Raw genomic sequence first — 22,500 nt, forward strand, 5'->3', positions numbered from 1 at the left:
CCTCATCTTTCCCTCTCCTCATCTCTCCATCTCCTCATCTTTCCCTCTCCTCATCTCTCCATCTCCTCATCTCTCCATCTCCTCATCTCTCCATCTCCTCATCTCTCCATCTCCTCATCTCTCCATCTCCTCATCTTTCCCTCTCCTCATCTCTCCATCTCCTCATCTCTCCATCTCCTCATCTCTCCATCTCCTCATCTCTCCATCTCCTCATCTTTCCCTCTCTTCACCCCACCATTCCCTCTCCATCCCTCTCCTCATCCCCCCTTCTCCCCATCCACCCTCCCAGACCTCCTGGAGAAGTCCCGGGTCATCTTCCAGCTGAAGGCCGAGCGGAACTACCACATCTTCTACCAGATCCTCTCCAACAAGAAGCCGGAGCTGCTGGGTGAGCTGGGCCACGCCCGTGACCCCGGGGCTTCTCCCTCCCCCCTCCTCCCAAAATTTGGGGTGGTTTGAGGGGACTGGGAGCGCTCAGAGGTGTCTCCATCCCGCACCAGAGATGCTGCTGGTCACCTCCAACCCCTACGACTACGGGTATGTGTCCCAGGGAGAGGTGACCGTGGCCTCCATCGACGACGCCGAGGAGCTGTTGGCAACCGACGTGAGCGGGGAGGGGTGGAGGGAGGGATGAGTCCAGGGATGGGTGGGTGGATGGATGGATGGACGGATGGACAGATGGAGGATGGATGGATGAGTCCATGGAGAGATAGATGGATTAATGGATGGATGGATGATGGATGGATGGTGGATGGATGGCATGATGGTTGGATGGTGGATGGATGGATGGATGATGGATGGATGGACGGATGGATGATGGATGGATGGATGATGGATGGATGGATGATGGATGGATGGATGGATTAATGGATGGATGGATGATGGATGGATGGATAGATGGATGGATGGATGATGGATGATGGATGGATGGATGGATGGGGGATGGATGATGGATGATGGATGGATGGATGATGGATGGATGGATGATGGATGATGGATGGATGGATGGATGGATGGATGATGGATGGATGGATGGGGGATGGATGTGGGGATGGATGGATGATGGATGGATGATGGATGGATGATGGATGATGGATGATGGATGGATGATGGATGGATGGATGATGGATGGATGGATGATGGATGGATGATGGATGGATGGATGGATGGATGGATGGATGGATGATGGATGGATGGATGAATGATGGATGGATGTGCGGACGGAGAGATGGATGGATGATGATCTGTGTATGGATGAAGAGATGGATGATGAGTCCATGGGTGGATGGATGGAGAGGTGGAGAGATGTATGGATGGATGGACGGATGGACGAGTCCGTGGTTGGATGGATGAAGTTCTGAAATGGACGGATGGACGGACGGATGGATGGATGGATGAGTCCATGGATGGATGAGTCCTCAGAAGAATGGACAGATCTATGGATGGATGAGTCCACAGATGGGTGGATCCAGGATAAATGAATCCTGAGCTGAACAAATGAACCCATGGATGAATGAATGAATGAATGAATTAATTAATTAATAATTAATTAATTAATCCATGGGCAAGTCATTTAAGAAGACAAACACATGGCTGGACATGTCCCCATTGGCCACCTGGGCCAACAAGGGGGAAGGACAGCGGGAGGTACCCTCAGGTGGTGGCCATCACAGGTGGTGGCCATCACAGGTGGTGGCCATCACAGGTGGTGACCAGCAGAGGCTGTGCCCTCACCTGGCCCCTCCCTCACCTCCTGCACCCCTCCCAGAGCGCCTTTGACGTCCTGGGCTTCACGGCCGAGGAGAAGGCCGGCGTCTACAAGCTGACGGGGGCCATCATGCACTTCGGCAACATGAAGTTCAAGCAGAAGCAGCGGGAGGAGCAGGCAGAGCCGGACGGCACCGAAGGCGGGTCGGGGCGAGGGGGTGACAGGTCAAGGAGGGGTCCCCAGGTGAGGTGGCACCTGACCAGGTGTTTCCCGCTCCACAGATGCCGACAAGTCCGCCTACCTGATGGGGCTGAACTCGGCCGACCTGCTCAAGGGCTTGTGCCACCCGCGCGTCAAGGTGGGCAACGAGTACGTCACCAAGGGGCAGAGCGTCCAGCAGGTGTACTACTCCATCGGGGCCTTGGCCAAGGCTGTCTACGAGAAGATGTTCAACTGGATGGTGGTGAGGATCAACAACTCACTGGACACCAAGCAGCCGCGGCAGTACTTCATCGGCGTCTTGGACATCGCTGGCTTCGAGATCTTTGATGTGAGGCTCGAGGTGGGGCGGTGGCATTGGGCCTTGCAGGGGTGGCGTCGAGCCAGCTGGGTGTTGAGGGGTTCTCCTTCAGCTTCATGGTGACCTTGGGTGGGAATCTGGGTCTTTGTGTTGATGTCACTGAGTGTTGCATTGACCTCATTGATCCCATTGGGCATTGACTCCTTTAGGTGTTGAGTTGACCCTCTTGATCACGCTGGGTGTTGTTTGGAGCCCTTTGGGTCTCAGGCTGACCCCCCTGATCTCATTGGACGTTCTGCTGACCCTATTGGGTGTTGAGTTGTCCTTGTTGACCCCCACTGGGCATCACTTTCACCCTGCTGGATGTTGAATTGACCCCATGGATCCCATTCAACATTGTCTTCACCCCACTGGGTGTCAGATTGGCCGTGTCCATCCTATTGGGCATCGCTGTGACCCCACCCACTGGGTGTTCAGTTGATCCTGTTGAGCCTTGAGCTGGCCCTGTTGGGTGTTGAGTTGTCCCTGTCAGGTGTTGAGTTGACCCCATGGACTCCATTGGCCCTGTTGGGAGTTGAGTTTGCCCTGTGGGTGTTGAGTTGACCCCATGGACTCCATTGGCCCCCCCGGGTGTTGAGTTGACCCCTTTGGGTGTTGAGTTGACACCATGGACTCGGTTGACCCCATTGGGTGTGGAGTTGACCCCATGGACTCAGCTATCCTGTTGGGTGTTGAGTTGACCCCGTTGGGTGTTGAGTTGACCCCATGGACTCAGTTGACCCCATTGGGTGTGGAGTTGACCCCATGGACTCAATTGGCCCCACTGGGTGTTGAGTTCACCCCATTGGGTGTTGAGTTGACCCCATGGACTCCATTGCCCCCCCTGGGTGTTGAGTTTGCCCCATTGGATGTGGAGTTGACCCCATGGACTCAATTGGCCCCACTGGGTGTTGAGTTTGCCCTGTTGGCGTTGAGTTGACCCCGTGGACTCAGTTGGCCCCATTGGGTGTGGAGTTGACCCCATGGACTCAGCTGACCCCGTTGGGTGTTGAGTTGACCCCATGGACTCAGTTGGCCCCATTGGGTGTTGAGTTGACCCCATTAGATGTGGAGTTGACCCCATGGACTCAGTCAGCCCTGTTGAGTGTTGAGTTTGCCCTGTTGGCGTTGAGTTGACCCCATGGGCCCAGTTGACCCCATTGGATGTGGAGTTGACCCCATGGACTCAGTCAGTCCCGTTGGGTGTTGAGTTGACCCCATGGGCCCAGTTGACCCCATTGGATGTGGAGTTGACCCCATGGACTCAGTCAGTCCCGTTGGGTGTTGAGTTTGCCCTGTTGACGTTGAGTTGACCCCATGGACTCAGTCGGCCCCATTGGGTTTTGAGTTGACCCCATGGGCCCAGTTGACCCCATTGGATGTGGAGTTGACCCCATTGACTCAGTCAGCCCCGTTGGGTGTTGAGTTTGCCCTGTTGGTGTTGAGTTGACCCCATGGACTCAGTTGGCCCTGTTGGGTGTTGAGTTGGCCCTGTTGGGTTTGAGTTGACTCCATGGGCCCAGTTGACCCCATTGACTCAGTCGGCCCCATTGGGTGTTGAGTTGACCCCATGGACTCCTTCACCCATCTCTCCCTCTCCTCCTCCAGTTCAACAGCTTCGAGCAGCTCTGCATCAACTTCACCAACGAGAAGCTGCAGCAGTTCTTCAACCACCACATGTTCGTGCTGGAGCAGGAGGAGTACAAGAAGGAGGGCATCGAGTGGGAGTTCATCGACTTCGGCATGGACCTGCAGGCCTGCATCGACCTCATCGAGAAGGTGCCACCTCCCCCAGCACCTCCAGGGGCTCAGGGGGCTGAGAGAGGAGGGTCCGTCCAGCTGGACCCCCCTCAGGTGCCCTAGGAGTGCCTTTGGGTTGTCCTTGGTGTCCTTCCCGGCCAACGAGGCCTGCTTGCCCACAGCCCATGGGGATCATGTCCATCCTGGAGGAGGAGTGCATGTTCCCCAAGGCCTCGGACATGACCTTCAAGTCCAAACTCTACGACAACCACCTGGGCAAGTCGGCCAACTTCGGGAAGCCACGAAACGTCAAGGGCAAGTCCGAGGCCCACTTCTCGCTCACCCACTACGCCGGCACCGTGGACTACAACATCCTGGGCTGGCTGGAGAAGAACAAGGACCCCCTCAACGAGACGGTGGTGGGGCTCTACCAGAAATCCGCCCTCAAGCTCTTGGCCCACCTCTTCTCCAACTACGCCGGGGCAGACTCTGGTGGGTGATGGAGGGGTGAAGAAGACAGCTCCCACAGGAGTTGTCCTTGTTCCCACCTCGTCCCACCGCTCTCCTCCGCAGGCGGTGACAGCGGGAAGGGGAAAGGAGCCAAGAAGAAAGGTTCCTCCTTCCAGACGGTCTCAGCCCTGCACCGGGTGAGGGACCCACAGTGGATCTGCTGTGGGGCAGGGGGAGAACAACCCCTGGTGTAGAGGGTGGCCCCGCCACCCCCAGCCCCTCCCCTGCTCTCCCATTGGTCACCCTCCCCTCTCCTCCCCAGGAGAACCTCAACAAGCTGATGGCCAACCTCAAGACCACCCACCCCCACTTCGTCCGCTGCCTCGTCCCAAACGAGCGGAAGGAGCCGGGTGAGCCGAGGGTGGGGATGGGAAGTTGGGGCGTGGGCGTGGCTCGTGGTTGACCCCTCACCTGTGTCCCCTCCAGGTGTGATGGACAATGCCCTGGTCATGCACCAGCTCCGCTGCAACGGGGTCCTGGAGGGAATCCGCATCTGCCGCAAGGGCTTCCCCAACCGCATCCTCTACGGGGACTTCCGCCAGCGGTGGGGACACGGGGCGGGTTTGGAGGGGGGGACAACCCCACCGGGGCTGAGCTCAGGGGTCACGTCCTCTCTGCCCCCCAGGTACCGCATCCTGAACCCCGCGGCCATCCCTGAGGGGCAGTTCATCGACAGCCGCAAGGGCGCCGAGAAGCTCCTGGGCTCCATCGACATCGACCACAACCAGTACAAGTTTGGGCACACCAAGGTGAGGTCACGTGGTTCCCTGTGGCCCCACCATCCTCCATGTGCTGTGACCCATGATCCGATGATCCCCATGTCCATCTGTCCCTCCCTATGTCCATCTGTTCCTTCTGGACCCCTACCCCATCCTTCCACCCACCACAACCACTTTGGGCACACCGTGGGGAGATCCTGTGGTCTCTGTTCCCTGTGGTCCCGCCATCCGAGGTGGACATGGAACTTATGGTTCCCTGATCCCCGTGTCCATCTGTCCATCAACATGTCCATCTGTCCATCTACCCAGACACCACCTGTCCTTCCACCCACCCCAACCCCTTTTGGCACACCGTGGGGGGATCCTGTGGTCTCTGTTCCCTGTGGTCCCGCCATCCGAGGTGGACACAGAACTTATGGTCCCATGATCCCCGTGTCCATCTGTCCATCAACATATCCATCTGTCCATCTACCCAGACTCCAGCCCATAATTCAACCCACCACAACCAGTTTGATTTCATGGTCCCTGTTACCTGTGGTCCCACCATGCAAATTGAACATGGACCTCATGGTCCCATGATCTCTGTGTCCATCTGTCCATCAACATATCCATCTGTCCATCTACCCAGACACCACCCCACAATTCCACCCACCACAACCAGTTTGATCCCACTGGGTGAGATATCGTGGTGCCTGTTCCCTGTGGTGCCACCATCTGAGGTGGACATGGACCTTATGATCCCTGTGTCCATCTGTCCATCAACATGTCCATCTGTCCATCTACCCAGACACCACCCTGTCCTTCCACCCACCCCACCCCCTTTGGGCACACTGTGGGGACCTCCCACGGTCCCTGTTCCCTCTGGTGCCACCATCCGAGGCGGACATGGACCTCATGGTCCTGTGATCACCGTGTCCATCTGTCCATCTACCCAGACACCACCCCATAATTCCACCCACCACAAACCCTTTGGACATACTGTGGGGACATCCCATGGTCTCTGTTCCCTGTGGTGCCACCACCCAAGGTGGACACGAACCTCATGGTCCCATGATCCCTGTGTCCATCTGTCCATCTACCCAGACACCACCACCACCCTGTCCTTTCACCCACAACAGCCCCTTTAGGCACACTGTGGGGACCTCCCATGGTCTCTGTTCCCTGTGGTGCCACCATCCAAGGTGGACATGGACCTTGTGGCCCTGTGATCACCATGTCCCTCTGTCCATCTATCCAGACACCACCTGTCCTTCCACCCACCCTAACCCCTTTGGACACACTGTGGGGACATCCCATGGTCTCTGTTCCCTGTGGTGCCACCATCCGAGGTGGACACAGTCCTTATAGTCCCATGATCCCTGTGTCCATCTGTCCATCTACCCAGACACCACCCTGTCCTTCCACCCACCCCAACCCCTTCGGACACACCGTGGGGACATGCCCTCATCTCTGTTCCCTGTGGTGCCACCATCCGAGGTGGACACGGACCTCATGGTCCCACCCCCTTCTCCCCACCTGCTCCCTCCCCTCAGGTGTTCTTCAAGGCAGGGCTCCTGGGCCAGCTGGAGGAGATGCGGGACGAGCGCCTGTCCCGCATCATCACCCGCATCCAGGCGCGGGCGCGGGGGCAGCTCATGCGCATCGAGTTCAAGAAGATCGTGGAGCGCCGGTGAGACAGGGGTGGGCCTTCTGCTCACCTGGTCACCTGGCCGGGCACGTGGTGGCACCTGTGTCCTCCTCCTCCTCCTCGCAGGGACGCGCTGCTGGTGATCCAGTGGAACCTCCGGGCCTTCATGGGGGTGAAGAACTGGCCGTGGATGAAGCTCTACTTCAAGATCAAGCCCTTGCTGAAGAGCGCGGAGACGGAGAAGGAGATGCAGGTGGGAAGGGTGGGCTGGGCAGGCTGGGACCACCACCACCAGCATGGTCTGGGGGGTGTTGGGTGAGGGTCTTTGACCCGCTCGGGCTCTCCTGGAGCAGAACATGAAGGAGGAGTACGGGCGGCTGAAGGACGCCCTGGAGAAGTCGGAGTCGCGGCGGAAGGAGCTGGAGGAGAAGATGGTCTCCATGCTGCAGGAGAAGAACGACCTGCAGCTCCAAGTGCAGGCTGTGAGTCAGATCACCCCAAAACCACCTCACAGGTGTGACCACCGCCCCCCACCACACCTGGGGCAACCCCGCTTCACTTGCCACCTCTGCCCCAACAGGAGCAGGACAACCTGAATGACGCCGAGGAGCGCTGTGACCAGCTGATCAAGAACAAGATCCAGCTGGAGGCCAAGGTGAAGGAGCTGACAGAACGGCTGGAGGATGAGGAGGAGATGAACGCCGAGCTGACAGCCAAGAAGAGGAAGCTGGAGGACGAATGCTCGGAGCTGAAGAAGGACATTGATGACCTGGAGCTGACCCTGGCCAAGGTGGAGAAGGAGAAACACGCGACTGAGAACAAGGTGAGGATGGGGAGAGGCCTTGGCCTCAAGGTGAGGAGACTTGAGTCTTCTCAGCCTTGTTGGGTTGGGTTGAGGAGGCTCGAGGCTGGTTGGGTTGGGTTGGTGAGGCATAAAACTTGTTGGGTTGGGTTGGGTTGGGTTGGGTTGGGTTGTGTTGGGCTGAGATGACCAAGGATGGTTGAGGTGGATTGAGAAGACATGAGGTATTTGAGGTTTGAGTTGAGGAGACCCAAGGTTGGATGGGATCTGTTAGCTTGGGTTGAGGAGACCCGAGGCAGGTTGGGAAGATCCATTTCTGGTTGGGCTGGGCTCATTGGGAAGACCCAAAGTCCTTTGGGTTCTCCTGCATTGAAACAACCTCTTTGGATGAGGTGAACGTCCACCTCCCCCAACTCTGCCCCACCCTGGCACTGAGCTGGAGGCTGGACCCTTCTCCCACAGGTCAAGAACCTGACGGAGGAGATGGCAGGGCTGGACGAGACCATTGCCAAGCTGACCAAGGAGAAGAAGGCTCTGCAGGAGTCCCACCAGCAGACGCTGGACGACCTGCAGGCTGAGGAAGACAAGGTCAACACCTTGACTAAGGGCAAAGTCAAGCTGGAACAGCAAGTGGACGATGTGAGTGTGGCTGATCCCACCCCAGGCCCTGCTGAGGAACTTCTGGGGCAAAGATGAGCAGAACTTGAGGTTTCTCCCCATTTCTGTGCTCCTGCACAGCTCGAAGGCTCCCTGGAGCAGGAGAAGAAGATCCGCATGGACCTGGAACGGGCCAAGAGGAAACTGGAAGGTGACCTGAAGCTGACCCAGGAGAACATCATGGATCTGGAGAATGACAAACAGCAGCTGGAGGAGAAGCTCAAGAAGTGAGGCTGGATCCCCCTGTCATGAGGTCCAGTTGAGGGGCACAGGTGAGGCCTCACTTGTCCCCGCTTCTTCCACAGGAAGGAGTTTGAGATCCACCAGCAGAACAGCAGGATCGAGGACGAGCAGGCGCTGGCTCTGCAGCTCCAGAAGAAGCTGAAGGAACTACAGGTGGGGGGGAAGCTGGATCTGTGTCTCGTTGCATTGAACTGGAGCACCTCCAGGTGGTTTGGTTGGGTTGAGTGGAAGAGGCTCCACTCCACCTGATAGTTGAGTTGGAGACTCTCAAGGTGGTTGGGCTGAGTAGAAGAGGCTCCACTGAGCTGGGTCAGTTTTGGTGGGGTTGAAGAGCCTCCAGCTGGTTGGGCTGGGTTGAGTCTCCAACTGGTTGGGTTGACCTGCATGGGCTCCAGCTGCTCGGGTTGGGTCGAGTTGAATTGGATTAAAGTGTCCCAAAGCTGCTTGGGTTGGGTTGAGCGGAGGGGTCGGGTGGACCCCAACCCAGCACCCTCTCACCTGGCAGGCGCGGATCGAGGAGCTGGAGGAGGAGCTGGAGGCGGAGCGCACGGGCCGGGCCAAGGTGGAGAAGCAGCGCTCGGAGCTGTCGCGGGAGCTGGAGGAGCTCAGCGAGCGGCTGGAGGAGGCCGGGGGTGCCACCTCGGCGCAGCTGGAGCTCAACAAGAAGCGTGAGGCGGAGTTCCAGAAGCTGCGGCGGGACCTGGAGGAGGCCACGCTGCAGCACGAGGCCACGGCGGCCGCGCTGAGGAAGAAACACGCCGACAGCGTGGCCGAGCTGGGCGAGCAGCTGGACAACCTCCAGCGCGTCAAGCAGAAGCTGGAGAAGGAGAAGAGCGAGCTCAAGCTGGAGCTGGATGACCTCAGTGCCAACGTGGAGCAGCTGATCAAGTCTAAGGTAGGAGGAGGTTGAGATGGACAGCAGGGAATCGTGGGATGGTTTGTGTGGGACAGGACTGCTGGGATCATCCAGTTCCATCAACCCTCGGAGAGAGACACCTTCCACTAGACCAGGCTGGATTGGGTTAAGTTGGGCTGAAGAGTCTCCAACTGGTTGAATTGGGTTGAGTGTCCACCTTGTTGGGTTGAGTTGCTTTGAAGAACCTTCAGCTGGTTGGGCTGGAGAGTCTCCAACTGGTTGAGTTGGGTTGAGTTGCTTTGAAGGACCTTCAGCTGGTTGGGCTGGAGATTCTCCAACTGGTTGAGTTGGGTTGAGTGTCCACCTTGTTGGGTTGAGTTGCTTTGAAGAACCTTCAGCTGGTTGAGCTGGAGAGTCTCCACATGGCTGAGTTGACCTGAGTTGGGTTGAAATGAAGACTCTCCACATGGTTGGGATGGTTTGAGGGCAGGGTTGGGTGGAGCCCCCCCAGGGACACCTTCCACCAGACCAGGTGGCTCCACGCCCTGTCCAGCCTGGCCTTGGGCACCTCACGCCATGGGGCGTGTCCACTCCCCTGTAGCCTCCAGCCCCACCCTCCTCTGGCCCCTCCCTGCAGGTGGCCATGGAGAAGGTGTCGCGCTCCATGGAGGACCAGGCTGCCGAGCACTTGGCCAAGCTGGAGGAGACCCAGCGCGTCCTCAACGACGCCAACACCCAACGCGCCAAGCTGCAGACGGAGAACGGTGGGAGCCGACCCAGGGCGGCCTCACCCCCCGCCCCACAGCTGCACCCCCATCCCCTACCCCACCTTACCCCCAGCCCACACCTGAAGCCCCGCCCACCCGTGCAGGTGAGCTGTCGCGGCAGCTGGAGGAGAAGGAGGCGCTGGTGTCCCAGCTGACCCGCGGGAAGGTGTCCTACACCCAGCAGCTGGAGGACCTGCGGAGACAGCTGGAGGAGGAGATGAAGGTGGGGTCTGGGGGGGGTGAGAAGACCTGGGGGGAGTCCAGGTGGGTCACAGGTGTCCTTCACCCTGGTGGTCACCGGTTCAGTCCGGTGGGGTTAGCTGGGTCCATCTGCGGTGGTTCTATCTACAGGGGGTTCCACTGTAGAAGGTCCAGGCAGGGTTGGGTTGGGTTGGGTTGGGGAAGGTCTGGTTGGGTTGGGGTGACAAAGACCAGCTCTTGCTGAGCTGAAGATGCCAAGAAGTTCAAGTTGACCTGGATCCAATGGTCCCGCCTCCTCCTGAAGGTGTAGGGAAGGTTGGGTTGATCTGGAAGAGCTTGGGTTGGTCGATGGAAGGTCCAAGGATGATTGGGTTGGTCTAAAGTGGTCTAAAGAGGGGTTGGGTCAGTCTGGGAACATCCAAATAAGGTTGGGTTGGTCTGGAGAGGATTGGCTTGGTCTGCAGAAGGTCTGGTTGGGTTGAGGTGATGAAGACCAGCTCTTGCTGAGCTGGAGAGACCCCAAGGAGTTCAAGCTGACCTGGATCCAATGGTTCCACCTTCTCCTGAAGGTGTTGGGAAGGTTGGGTTGATCTGGAAGAAGATGGGTTGGCCTACAGAAGGTTTGAGGAAGGCTGAGTTGGTCTAAATAAGGTCCAAGAAGAGTTGGGTTGGGTTGGGGAAGGTCTGGTTGGGTTGGCGTGACGAAGACCAGCCCTTGCTGAACTGGAGACGCCAAGAAGTTCAAGTTGACCTGGATCCAATGGTCCCGCCTCCTCCTGAAGGTGTAGGGAAGGTTGGGTTGATCTGGAAGAAGATGGGTTGGACTATGGAAGGTTTGAGGAAGGCTGAGTTGGTCAAAATAGGCTCCAAGGAAAGCTGGGTTGGGTTGGTCTGCAGAAGGTCTGGTTGGGTTGGGGTGACAAAGACCAGCTCTTGCTGAGCTGGACACCCCAAGAAATTCAAGTTGACCTGGATCCAATGGTCCCGCCCCCTCCTGAAGGTGTAGGGAAGGTTGGGTTGATCTGGAAGAGCTTGGGTTGGTCAATGGAAGGTCCAAGGATGATTGGGTTGGTCTGAAGAGAGGTTGGGTTGGTCTTTGGAAGGTCCAAATAAGGTTGGGTTGGTCTGCAGAAGGTCTGGTTGGGTTGAGGTGACCAAGACCAGCTCTTGCTGAGCTGGAGATGCCAAGAAGTTCAAGTTGACCTGGATCCAATGGTCCCGCCTCCTCCTGAAGGTGTAGGGAAGGTTGGGTTGATCTGGAAGAAGATGGGTTGGACTATGGAAGGTTTGAGGAAGGCTGAGTTGGTCTAAATAAGGTCCAAGAAGAGTTGGGTTGGGTTGGTCTGGAGAAGGTCTGGTTGGGTTGGGGTGACAAAGACCAGCTCTTGCTGAACTGGACACCCCAAGAAGTTCAAGTTGACCTGGATCCAATGGTCCCACCTTCTGAAGGTGTAGGGAAGGTTGGGTTGATCTGGAAGAAGATGGGTTGGCCTACAGAAGGTTTGAGGAAGGCTGAGTTGGTCTAAATAAGGTCCAAGAAGAGTTGGGTTGGGTTGGGTTGGGTTGGGTTGGGTTGGGTTGGGTTGGAGAAGGTCTGGTTGGGTTGGGGTGACAAAGACCAGCTCTTGCTGAACTGGACACCCCAAGAAGTTCAAGTTGACCTGGATCCAATGGTCCCACCTTCTGAAGGTGTAGGGAAGGTTGGGTTGATCTGGAAGAAGATGGGTTGGCCTACAGAAGGTTTGAGGAAGGCTGAGTTGGTCTAAATAAGGTCCAAGAAGAGTTGGGTTGGGTTGGGTTGGGTTGGGTTGGGTTGGAGAAGGTCTGGTTGGGTTGGGGTGACAAAGACCAGCTCTTGCTGAGCTGGACACCCCAAGAAGTTCAAGTTGACCTGGATCCAACGGTCCCGCCTCCTCCTGAAGGTGTAGGGAAGGTTGGGTTGATCTGGAAGAGCTTGGGTTGGTCTATGAAAGGTCCAAGGATGATTGGGTTGGTCTGAAGAGAGGTTGGGTTGGTCTTTCGAAGGTTCAAATAGGGTTGGGTTGGTCTGCAGAAGGTCTGGTTGGGTTGAGGTGACCAAGACCAGCTCTTGCTGAGCTGGAGAGACCCCAAGGAGTTCAAGTTGACCTGGATCCAATGGTCCCACCTTCTGAAAGTGTAGGGAAGGTCGGGTTGATCTGGAAGAAGATGGGTTGGCCTACAGAAGGTTTGAGGAAGGCTGAGTTGGTCTAAATAAGGTCCAAGAAGAGTTGGGTTGGGTTGGGGAAGGTCTGGTTGGGTTGGGGTGACCAAGACCAGCTCTTGCTGAGCTGGAGACACCCCAAGGAGTTCAAGTTGACCTGGATCCAATGGTCCCACCTTCTCCTGAAGGTGTAGGGAAGGTTGGGTTGGTCTGCAGAAGGTTTGAGGAAGGTTGGGTTGGTCTAAATAGGCTCCAAGGAAAGCTGGGTTGGGTTGGTCTGCAGAAGGTCTGGTTGGGTTGAGGTGACCAAGACCAGCTCTTGCTGAGCTGGAGACACCCAAGAGGATTCCAGGTGACCCAGAGTCACCTCCAGGTGCCACCTTCTCCTCCCCAGGCCAAGAACGCGCTGGCGCACGTGCTGCAGTCGGCCCGGCACGACGGGGACCTGCTGCGGGAGCAGTACGAGGAGGAGACCGAGGCCAAGGCCGAGCTCCAGCGCGCGCTCTCCAAGGCCAACTCCGAGGTGGCCCAGTGGAGGACCAAGTATGAGACAGACGCCATCCAACGCACCGAGGAGCTGGAGGAGGCCAAGTGAGTCATCGCCCCGTGGGTGGAGCTTCTGTGGGGTCAGGGGTGGAGATCACCCTTGGGAGAATGTTCTGGAGAAGGTTTTGGAGGAGTCATCACCCTGTGGGTGGAGTTTCTGTGGGGTCAGGGGTGGACACCACCCACTTGAGAAGGTTTAGGAGGTTTTAGAGGTTAAGTCGTCGCTCCGTGGGTGGAGCTTCTGTGGAGTCATAGGGGTGGAGGTCACTCTTGGGAGAATGTTCTGGAGAAGGTTTGGAGAAGTCTAAATTAGTCATCACCCCATGGGTGGAGCTTCTGTGGGATCAGAGGGGTGGAGATCACCCTTGGGAGAATGTTCTGGAGAAGGTTTGGAGGAGTCATCGCCCCGTGGGTGGAGCTCCTGTGGGGTCAGGGGTGGAGATCACCCCCTGGAGAAGTTTTGGAGGTTTTAGAGATTAAGTCGTCTCCTCATGGGTGGAGCTCCTGTGGGGTCAGGGGTGGAGACCACCCACTTGAGAAGGTTTAGGAGGTTTTAGAGGTTAAGTCATCGCCCCGTGGGTGGAGCTCCTGTGGAGTCAGAGGGGTGGAGATCGCCCCCGGAGAAGGTTCTGGAGGAGGACAAGTGAGTCTTGCCCTATAGATGGAGATTCTGTAGGGTTGGGGAGGTGGAAACCACCGCAAAAAGTTCTGGAGAAGGTTTTAGAGGCTGAGTCACCTCCCTAGGGGTGGAGCTTCTGTGGGATGAGGGTGGAGACCACCCACTGGAGAAGGTTTAGGAGGTTTAAGAGGTTAAGTCATCGCCCCATGGGTGGAGCTCCTGTGGGGTCAGAGGGGTGGAGACCACCCACAGGAGAAGGTCCTGGAGGAGGTAGAGTGCCCTGGCGACGGTAGAGGAGTTGCAGAGAAGAACCTCGGCCAATGGCTGGGTGGGAGAAGGTTCGAGTGGCCCCACCTGGCCCAGGTGGTGACCCCAGGTGGTCCCTGGGGCAGGAAGAAGCTGGCGCAGCGGCTGCAGGAGGCCGAGGAGGCCGTGGAGGCCGTCAACGCCAAGTGCTCCTCGCTGGAGAAGACCAAGCACCGGCTGCAGAACGAGATCGAGGACCTGATGGCCGACGTGGAGCGGTCGAACGCGGCCGCCGCTGCCCTGGACAAGAAACAGAGGAACTTTGACAAGGTGGGCAGGTGTGGCAGGTTGGGGCCGGCTGGGTGGGGCCAGGTGGCTGCGGGGTGACACCTGGCTGTCCCCAGGTGTTGGCCGAGTGGAAGCAGAAGTTTGAGGAGTCGCAGACGGAGCTGGAGGCGTCCCAGAAGGAGGCCAGGGCCCTCAGCACTGACCTCTTCAAGCTGAGGAACATCTACGAGGAGTCCCTGGAGCACCTGGAGACCTTCAAGAGGGAGAACAAGAATCTCCAAGGTGACACCACAGGTCCCTCCGCCCACCTGGGCGCTCCCCGCCCGTTCCCACGGGGTCTGACGGGGTCTCACCTGGGCAGAGGAGATCTCGGACCTCACGGAGCAGCTCGGCGCTGGCAACAAATCCATCCACGAGCTGGAGAAGGTCCGGAAACAGCTGGACGCCGAGAAGCTGGAGCTCCAGGCTGCTCTGGAAGAGGCTGAGGTGGATCAAGCCCCGTCCCACCCGATCCCCGCGTTCTCCTGGCGGGACGCCCACGCTCTGCGGTCCTCAAGGTCCTCTCTGTCCTCCCCAGGCCTCCCTGGAGCACGAGGAGGGGAAGATCCTGAGGGCGCAGCTGGAGTTCAACCAGGTGAAGGCGGAGTACGAGCGGAAGCTGGGCGAGAAGGAGGAGGAGATGGAGCAGGTGAAGCGCAACCACCTGCGCGTGGTGGAGTCGCTGCAGACCTCGCTGGACGCCGAGACCCGCAGCCGCAACGAGGCCCTGAGGCTGAAGAAGAAGATGGAGGGCGACCTCAACGAGATGGAGATCCAGCTCAGCCACGCCAACCGCGGCGCCAACGAGGCCCAGAAGCAGGTCAAGGCTCTGCAGGGCTACCTGAAGGTACCTGTCTACATGGTGTGGAGGGGCAGGAGGTACCTGAAGGTACCTGTCCACGCAGTATGGAGGGGTAGGAGGTACCTGAAGGTCCCATGGGGACATGGAGGTGTAGGAGGTACCTGAAGGTCCTATGGGGACATGGAGGTGCAGGAGGTACCTGAAGGTACCTGTCCACGTGGTATGGAGGGGTAGGAGGTACCTGAAGGACCCATGGGGACATGGAGGTGTAGGAGGTACCTGAAGGTACCTGTCCATGCGGTATGGAGATGCAGGAGGTACCCGAAGGTACCTGTTCATGTGGTGTGGAGGGGTAGGAGGTACCTGAAGGTACCTGTCCACATGGTATGGAGGGGCAAGAGGTACCTGAAGGTCCTACTGGGACATGGAGGTGCAGGAGGTACCTGAAGGTACCTGTTCATGTGGTGTGGAGGGGCAGGAGGTACCTGAAGGTACCTGTCCACATGGTGTGGAGGGGCAGGAGGTACCTGAAGGTCCCATGGGGACATGGAGCTGTAGGAGGTACCTGAAGGTACCTGGTCATGTAGTGTGGAGGGGTTGGAGGTACCTGAAGGCCCCATGGGGACATGGAGCTGTAGGAGGTACCTGAAGGTACCTGGTCATGTAGTGTGGAGGGGTTGGAGGTACCTGAAGGCCCCATGGGGACAAGGAAATGCAGGAGGTACCTGGAGGTACCTGTCCACACGGTCTGGAGGGGTAGGAGGTACCTGAAGGCCGCACAGGGACATGGAGATGCAGGAGGTACCTGGAGGTACCTGTCCACACGGTCTGGAGAGGTAGGAGGTACCTGAAGGTCCCATGGGAACATGGAGGTGCAGGAGGTACCTGAAGGTACCTGTCTACATGGTGTGGAGGGGCAGGAGGTACCTGAAGGTCCCACAGGGACATGGAGGTACAGGAGGTACCTGAAGGTACCTGTTCACGTGGTGTGGAGGGGTAGGAGGTACCTGAAGGACCCATGGGGACATGGAGGTGTAGGAGGTACCTGAAAGTACCTGTCCATGCTGCATGGATGTACAGGAGTTACCTGAAGGTCCCACGGAGACACGGAGGTGCAGGAGGTACCTGAAGGTACCTGTCCATGTGGTGTGGAGGGGTGGGAGGCACCTGAAGGTCCTACTGGGACAGGAAGGTGTAGGAGGTACTCAAAGGTACCTGTCAACGGGGACATTGAGGTATAGGAGGTACCTGAAGGTCCCATGGGGACATGGAGGGGTAGGAGGTACCTGAAGGTGGGGATATTGAGGTCCTGAACGTACCTGTCCGTGGGGACATGAAGGTGTAGGAGGTACCTGAAGGTTCTACAGGGACATGGAGGTACAGGAGGTACCTGAAGGTTCTACAGGGACATGGAGGTGTAGCAGGTACCTCCAGGTACACCAGGGACATTGGGATGCAGGAGGTACCTGTCCTGTGGGACGTGGAGGTGTAGGACGATCCTCAAGGTACCTGTCTGCGGGGACATTGAGGCCCTGAAGGTACCTGTCCATGGAGACCTTGGGGTGTTGGAGATCCCGCCAGCCAACAGGGCTGGTTTGATGGACCCACCGCCCCATGGCCGGGCGGACCCACCACCCCTTCCCACCACCCCATGGCCGGGTGGACCCACCACCCCATGGCTGGATGGACCCACCATCCCTTCCCACCACCCCATGGCCGGGTGGACCCACCACCCCATGGCTGGATGGACCCACCACCCCTTCCCACCACCCCATGGCCAGGTGGACCCACCACCCCTTCCCACCACCCCATGGCCGGGTAGACCCACCACCCCTTCCCACCACCCCATGGCTGGGCGGACCCACCACCCCTTCCCACCACCCCACAGTGGGGTGGACCCACCACCCCTTCCCATCACCCCATGGCCAGGTGGACCCACCACCCCCTCCCACCCCATGGCCAGGTGGACCCATCACCCCATGGCCAGGCGGACCCACCACCCCATGGCTGGGCGGACCCACCACCCCTTCCCACCACCCCATGGCTGGGCAGACCCACCACCCCATGGCCAGGTGGACCCACCACCCCTTCCCACCCCATGGCTGGGCGGACCCACCACCCCTTCCCCACCACCCCATGGCCAGGTGGACCCACCACCCCTTCCCACCACCCCTTCCCACCACTCCAAAGTGGGGTGGACCCACCACCCCTTCCCACCACCCCATGGCTGGGCAGACCCACCACCCCATGGCTGGATGGACCCACCACCCCACAGTGGGGTGGACCCACCACCCCTTCCCACCACCCCATGGCCAGGTGGACCCACCACCCCTTCCCACCACCCCATGGCCAGGTGGACCCACCACCCCTTCCCACCACCCCATGGCTGGGCAGACCCACCACCCCTTCCCACCACCCCATGGCTGGATGGACCCACCACCCCATGGCCGGGTGGACCCACCACCCCTTCCCACCACCCCATGGCCGGGTGGACCCACCGCCCCTTCCCACCACCCCCAGGACACACAGCTGCAGCTGGATGACGCGGCAAGGGTCGGGGAGGACCTGAAGGAGAACGTGGCCATGGTGGAGCGCAGGAACACCCTGCTGCAGTCCGAGCTGGAGGAGCTGCGGGGCCTGGTGGAACAGACCGAGAGGGCCCGGAAATTGGCCGAGCAGGAGCTGATCGAGGCCAGCGAGAGGGTCCAGCTCCTGCACTCACAGGTGAGACCTCACCTGCCTGCCAGGAGAGGGGCCACCTCCATCCAGGGGTGCTCCAGTCCCGGAGAAACAGCGTTGGTTGGTTGGTTGGTTGGTTCGTTGGTTGATTGGTTGGTTGGTTGATTGGTTGATTGGCTGGTTGGTTGGTTGGCTGATTGGTTGGTTGGTTGGTTGGTTGATTGGTTGGTTCGTTGATTGGTTGGTTCGTTGATTGGTTGGTTGATTGGTTGGTTGGTTGATTGGTTGGTTGGTTGGTTGGTTGGCTGGTTGGTTGGTTGGCTGATTGGTTGACTGATTGGTTGGTTGATTGGTTGGTTGGTTGTTTGGTTGATTGGTTGGTTGGTTGGTTGGTTGGTTGGTTGGCTGGTTGGTTGGTTGGTTGGTTGATTGGTTGGTTGTTTGGTTGGTTGATTGGTTGGTCGGTTGATTGGTTTGTTGGTTTGTTGTTTGGTTGGTTGGTTGGTTGGTTGGTTGATTGGTTGTTTGGTTGGTCGGTTGATTGGTTGTTTGGTTGATTGGTTGATTGGTTGGTTGGTTGGTTGGTTGGTTGGTTGATTGGTTGGTTGATTGGTTGGTTGGTTCGTTGTTTGGTTGGTTGGTTGGTTCATTGGTTGGTTGATTGGTTGGTTGATTGGTTGGTTGATTGGTTGGTTGATTGGTTGGTTGGTTGGTTGATTGGTGGATTGGTTGGTTGGTTGGTTGGTTCCTTGGTTGGTTAGTTTGTTCGTTGGTTGGTTGGTTGGTTGATTGGTTGGTTGGTTGGTTGATTGGTTGGTTGGTTCGTTGTTTGGTTGGTTGGTTGGTTCATTGGTTGGTTGATTGGTTGGTTGATTGGTTGGTTGATTGGTTGGTTGATTGGTTGGTTGGTTGGTTGGTTGGTGGATTGGTTGGTTGGTTGGTTGGTTCCTTGGTTGGTTAGTTTGTTCGTTGGTTGGTTGGTTGGTTGGTTGGTTGGTTGGCTGGTTGGTTGATTGGTTGATTGGTTGGCTGGTTGGTTGGTTGATTGGTTGGTTGATTGGTTGGTTGGTTGATTGGTTGGTTCGTTGATTGGTTGGTTGGTTGGTTGGTTGATTGGTTGGTTGATTGGTTGGTTGATTGGTTGATTGGTTGGTTGGTTGATTGGTTGGTTGATTGGTTGGTTGGTTGGTTGGTTGGTTGGCTGGTTGGTTGGTTGGTTGATTGGTTGGTTGGTTGGTTGGTTGGGGAGCTCAAGGTGGCTCAGGGTGGTGCAGACCCAACATCCCCCCCTCCTCCTGAAGGGTTGGTCTGGAGGAGGTTGGGTTGGTCTAAAGAAGGTCCAAGGAGGGTTGGGTTTGGTTGGAGGAGGTTGGCTTGGTCGAAAGAAGGTCCAAGGAGGGTTGGGTTTGGTTGGAGGAGGTTGGCTTGGTCGAAAGAAGGTCCAAGGAGGGTTGGGTTTGGTTGGAGGAGATTGGCTTGGTCTAAAGAAGGTCCAAGGAGGGTTGGGTTTGGTTGGAGGAGGTTGGGTTGGTCGAAAGAAGGTCCAAGGAGGGTTGGGTTTGGTTGGAGGAGGTTGGCTTGGTCTAAAGAAGGTCCAAGGAGGGTTGGGTTTGGTTGGAGGAGGTTGAGTTGGTCTATGGAAGATCTGGTTGGATTAGGGTGGTGAAGACCAACTCTCACAGAGCTGGAGACCCCCAAGATGTCTCCAGTTGACCCGGATCCAACAGTGCCACCTTCTCCTGGAGGTCTCAGGAGGGTTGGGTTGGTCTGGGGGAGGTTGGCTCGATCCATGGAAGGTCCAAGGAACGTTGGGCCGGTCTGCAGAAGGGTGGTGTCCATTTCTCTGCTGTGTCACCAAGACCTCCACCCTGCAGAGCTGTGGGGACTGAGGGGGGGGACAGCAGCCCCGGGGCCACCTCCTGAGGTGCCTCCTGTCCCCCCAGAACACCAGCCTCATCAACCAGAAGAAGAAGATGGAGGGTGACATCTCCCAGCTGCAGACAGAGGTGGAAGAGGCCGTCCAGGAGTGCCGGAACGCCGAGGAGAAGGCCAAGAAGGCCATCACTGATGTGAGTGTTGTGGTGGGGCCATCACCGAGGCCACCACTGGGGCCACCACCAGGGCCACCACTGGGGTCATCACTGAGGCCACCAGCGGGGCCACCACTGGGGCCAGCACCGAGGCCATCAGCGGGGCCATAAATGGGGCCATCACTGGGGTCACCACAGGGGCCACCACTGAGGTCATCAGTGGGGCCACCACTGAGGCCATCAGCAGGGCCACCCCATGGGCCATCACTGAGGCCATCAGCGGGGCCATAAATGGGGCCATAACTGGGGTGATCACTGGAGCCACCACTGGGGTCATCACCAGGGCCATCACTGGGGCCAACACCAGGGCCACCACCAGGGCCATCAGCAGGGCCACCACTGGGGTCATCACTGAGGCCATCAGCGGGGCCATAAATGGGGCCATCACTGGGGTCATCAATGGGGCCACCACTGGGGCCACCACCAGGGCCACCATGGGGGCCATCACCAGGGTCATCACTGGGGCCACCACCAGGGTCATCACCAGGGCCATCACTGGGTCCAGCACTGAGGCCATAAATGGGGCCATCACTGGGGCCACCACTGGGGTCATCAGTGGGGCCACCACCAGGGCCATCAGCAGGGCCACCACTGGGGTCATCACTGAGGCCATCAGCAGGGCCATCACTGGGGCCATCACTGGGTCCAGCACTGAGGCCATCAGCAGGGACATCACTGGGGCCATCACCGGGGCCATCAGTGAGGCCATCACCGAGGCCATCACCGAGGCCATCAGCAGGGACATCACTGGGGCCATCACCAGGGCCATAAATGGGGCCATCACTGGGGTCATTACTGGGCCATCACTGGGGTCACCACTGGGGCCACCACCAGGGCCACCACTGGGGTCATCACTGAGGCCATCAGCAGGGCCACCACTGGGGCCAGCACCGAGGCCATCAGCGGGGCCATAAATGGGGCCATCACTGGGGTCATCAGTGGGGCCACCACCAGGGCCATCAATGGGGCCACCACTGAGGCCATCAGTGGGGCCATAAATGGGCCATCACTGGGGTCATCACTGAGGCCATCAGCAGGGCCACCACAGGGGCCATCACTGGGTCCAGCACTGAGGCCATAAATGGGGCCATCACTGGGGCCACCACTGGGGTCATCAGTGGGGCCACCACAGGGGCCACCACTGAGGCCATCAGTGGGGCCATAAATGGGCCATCACTGGGGTCATTACTGGGCCATCACTGGGGTCATTACTGGGCCATCACTGGGGTCACCACTGGGGTCATCACTGAGGCCATCAGCGGGGCCACCACTGAGGCCATCAGTGGGGCCATAAATGGGGCCATCACTGGGGTCATTACTGGGCCATCACTGGGGTCACCACTGGGGTCATCACTGAGGCCATCAGCGGGGCCATCAGCAGGGCCACCACCAGGGCCATCAGCTGGGCCATCACTGAGGCCATCACTGAGGCCATCAGTGGGGCCATCACTGGGGCCACCACAGGGGCCACCACCAGGCCCATCACTGGGGCCAGCACAGAGAACGTGCCGCAGACCCCCTGCTCGTCCCCCCGCGGGCAGGCGGCCATGATGGCAGAGGAGCTGAAGAAGGAGCAGGACACGAGCGCGCACCTGGAGCGGATGAAGAAGAACATGGAGCAGACCATCAAGGACCTGCAGCTGCGGCTGGACGAGGCCGAGCAGCTGGCCCTCAAGGGCGGCAAGAAGCAGCTGCAGAAGCTGGAGGGGCGCGTGCGGGAGCTGGAGAACGAGCTGGAGGCCGAGCAGAAGCGCAACGCCGAGAGCGTCAAGGGGCTGCGCAAGTCCGAGCGGCGCGTCAAGGAGCTCAGCTACCAGGTGAGACGGGCGGGGAGACTCAGGTACCAGGTGAGACCGAGGGGGGAGACTCAGGTACCAGGTGAGACCATGGATGTGAGACCATTGGGGTGGGTCAAGGAGCTCAGCTACCAGGTGAGAGCGGGGGGGGAGACTCAGGTACCAGGTGAGACCAGGGGGGTGGGTCAAGGAGCTCAGCTACCAGGTGAGACCATGGGGGGGAGACTCAGGTACCAGGTGAGACCATGGCGGGGAGACTCAGGTACCAGGTGAGACCGGGGGGGGGAGACTCAGGTACCAGGTGAGACAGTGGGGGTGAGACCACAGAGGTGAGACCATGGGCATGGGTCAAGGAGCTCAGCTACCAGGTGAGACCAGGGGGGGGAGACTCAGGTACCAGGTGAGACCATGGCGGTGAGGCCATTGGGGTGAGACCATGGGGGTGGGTCAAGGAGCTCAGGTACCAGGTGAGACCATGGGGGGGAGACTCACCTACCAGGTGGGACCATAGGGGTGGGGCCATTGGGGTGAGACCATGGGGGTGGGTCAAGGAGCTCAGGTACCAGGTGAGACCATGGTGGGGAGACTCAGGTACCAGGTGAGACCATGGGGGTGAGACTCAGGTACCAGGTGAGACCATGGGGGTGGGGCCATTGGGGTGAGACCATGGGGGTGGGTCAAGGAGCTCAGGTACCAGGTGAGACCCTGGGGATAAGACCATGGTGTTGGGTCAAGGAGCTCAGCTTCCAGGTGAGGCTTAGGTGAGAACACCTGGGTGGATTATGGAGATCAGGTACAGATAGGACCATCGAGGTGGCTCATGG

The 22,500-nt window shown here is 58.6% G+C and overlaps 1 protein-coding gene across 1 annotated transcript in view; it reads left to right on the top strand.

Annotated features, from left to right (window-relative positions):
* The window catches only part of LOC311158729 (myosin-6-like), a gene marked incomplete at its 5' end in the record, with an annotated part of 35,882 nt that overhangs the window by 9,848 nt on the left and 3,534 nt on the right, over positions 1–22,500 (top strand). Inside the window, 28 exons of the mRNA XM_084214315.1 lie at positions 290–388; positions 501–604; positions 1,769–1,907; positions 1,990–2,258; positions 3,876–4,046; positions 4,190–4,499; positions 4,581–4,654; positions 4,780–4,867; positions 4,944–5,061; positions 5,143–5,266; positions 6,769–6,905; positions 6,990–7,116; positions 7,217–7,345; positions 7,444–7,686; positions 8,128–8,304; positions 8,404–8,549; positions 8,628–8,718; positions 9,071–9,460; positions 10,059–10,185; positions 10,293–10,411; positions 12,966–13,162; positions 14,129–14,312; positions 14,387–14,552; positions 14,632–14,756; positions 14,848–15,156; positions 17,632–17,835; positions 19,734–19,859; positions 21,422–21,697. Of these exons, the coding sequence (XP_084070441.1) occupies positions 290–388; positions 501–604; positions 1,769–1,907; positions 1,990–2,258; positions 3,876–4,046; positions 4,190–4,499; positions 4,581–4,654; positions 4,780–4,867; positions 4,944–5,061; positions 5,143–5,266; positions 6,769–6,905; positions 6,990–7,116; positions 7,217–7,345; positions 7,444–7,686; positions 8,128–8,304; positions 8,404–8,549; positions 8,628–8,718; positions 9,071–9,460; positions 10,059–10,185; positions 10,293–10,411; positions 12,966–13,162; positions 14,129–14,312; positions 14,387–14,552; positions 14,632–14,756; positions 14,848–15,156; positions 17,632–17,835; positions 19,734–19,859; positions 21,422–21,697 (4,769 nt within the window). The remainder of the gene's footprint in view (positions 1–289; positions 389–500; positions 605–1,768; positions 1,908–1,989; positions 2,259–3,875; positions 4,047–4,189; positions 4,500–4,580; positions 4,655–4,779; positions 4,868–4,943; positions 5,062–5,142; positions 5,267–6,768; positions 6,906–6,989; positions 7,117–7,216; positions 7,346–7,443; positions 7,687–8,127; positions 8,305–8,403; positions 8,550–8,627; positions 8,719–9,070; positions 9,461–10,058; positions 10,186–10,292; positions 10,412–12,965; positions 13,163–14,128; positions 14,313–14,386; positions 14,553–14,631; positions 14,757–14,847; positions 15,157–17,631; positions 17,836–19,733; positions 19,860–21,421; positions 21,698–22,500) is intronic.

This window comes from Fringilla coelebs, assembly GCF_963513975.1.
Source record: "Fringilla coelebs genome assembly, chromosome: 1".
Lineage (NCBI taxonomy): Eukaryota > Metazoa > Chordata > Aves > Passeriformes > Fringillidae > Fringilla > Fringilla coelebs.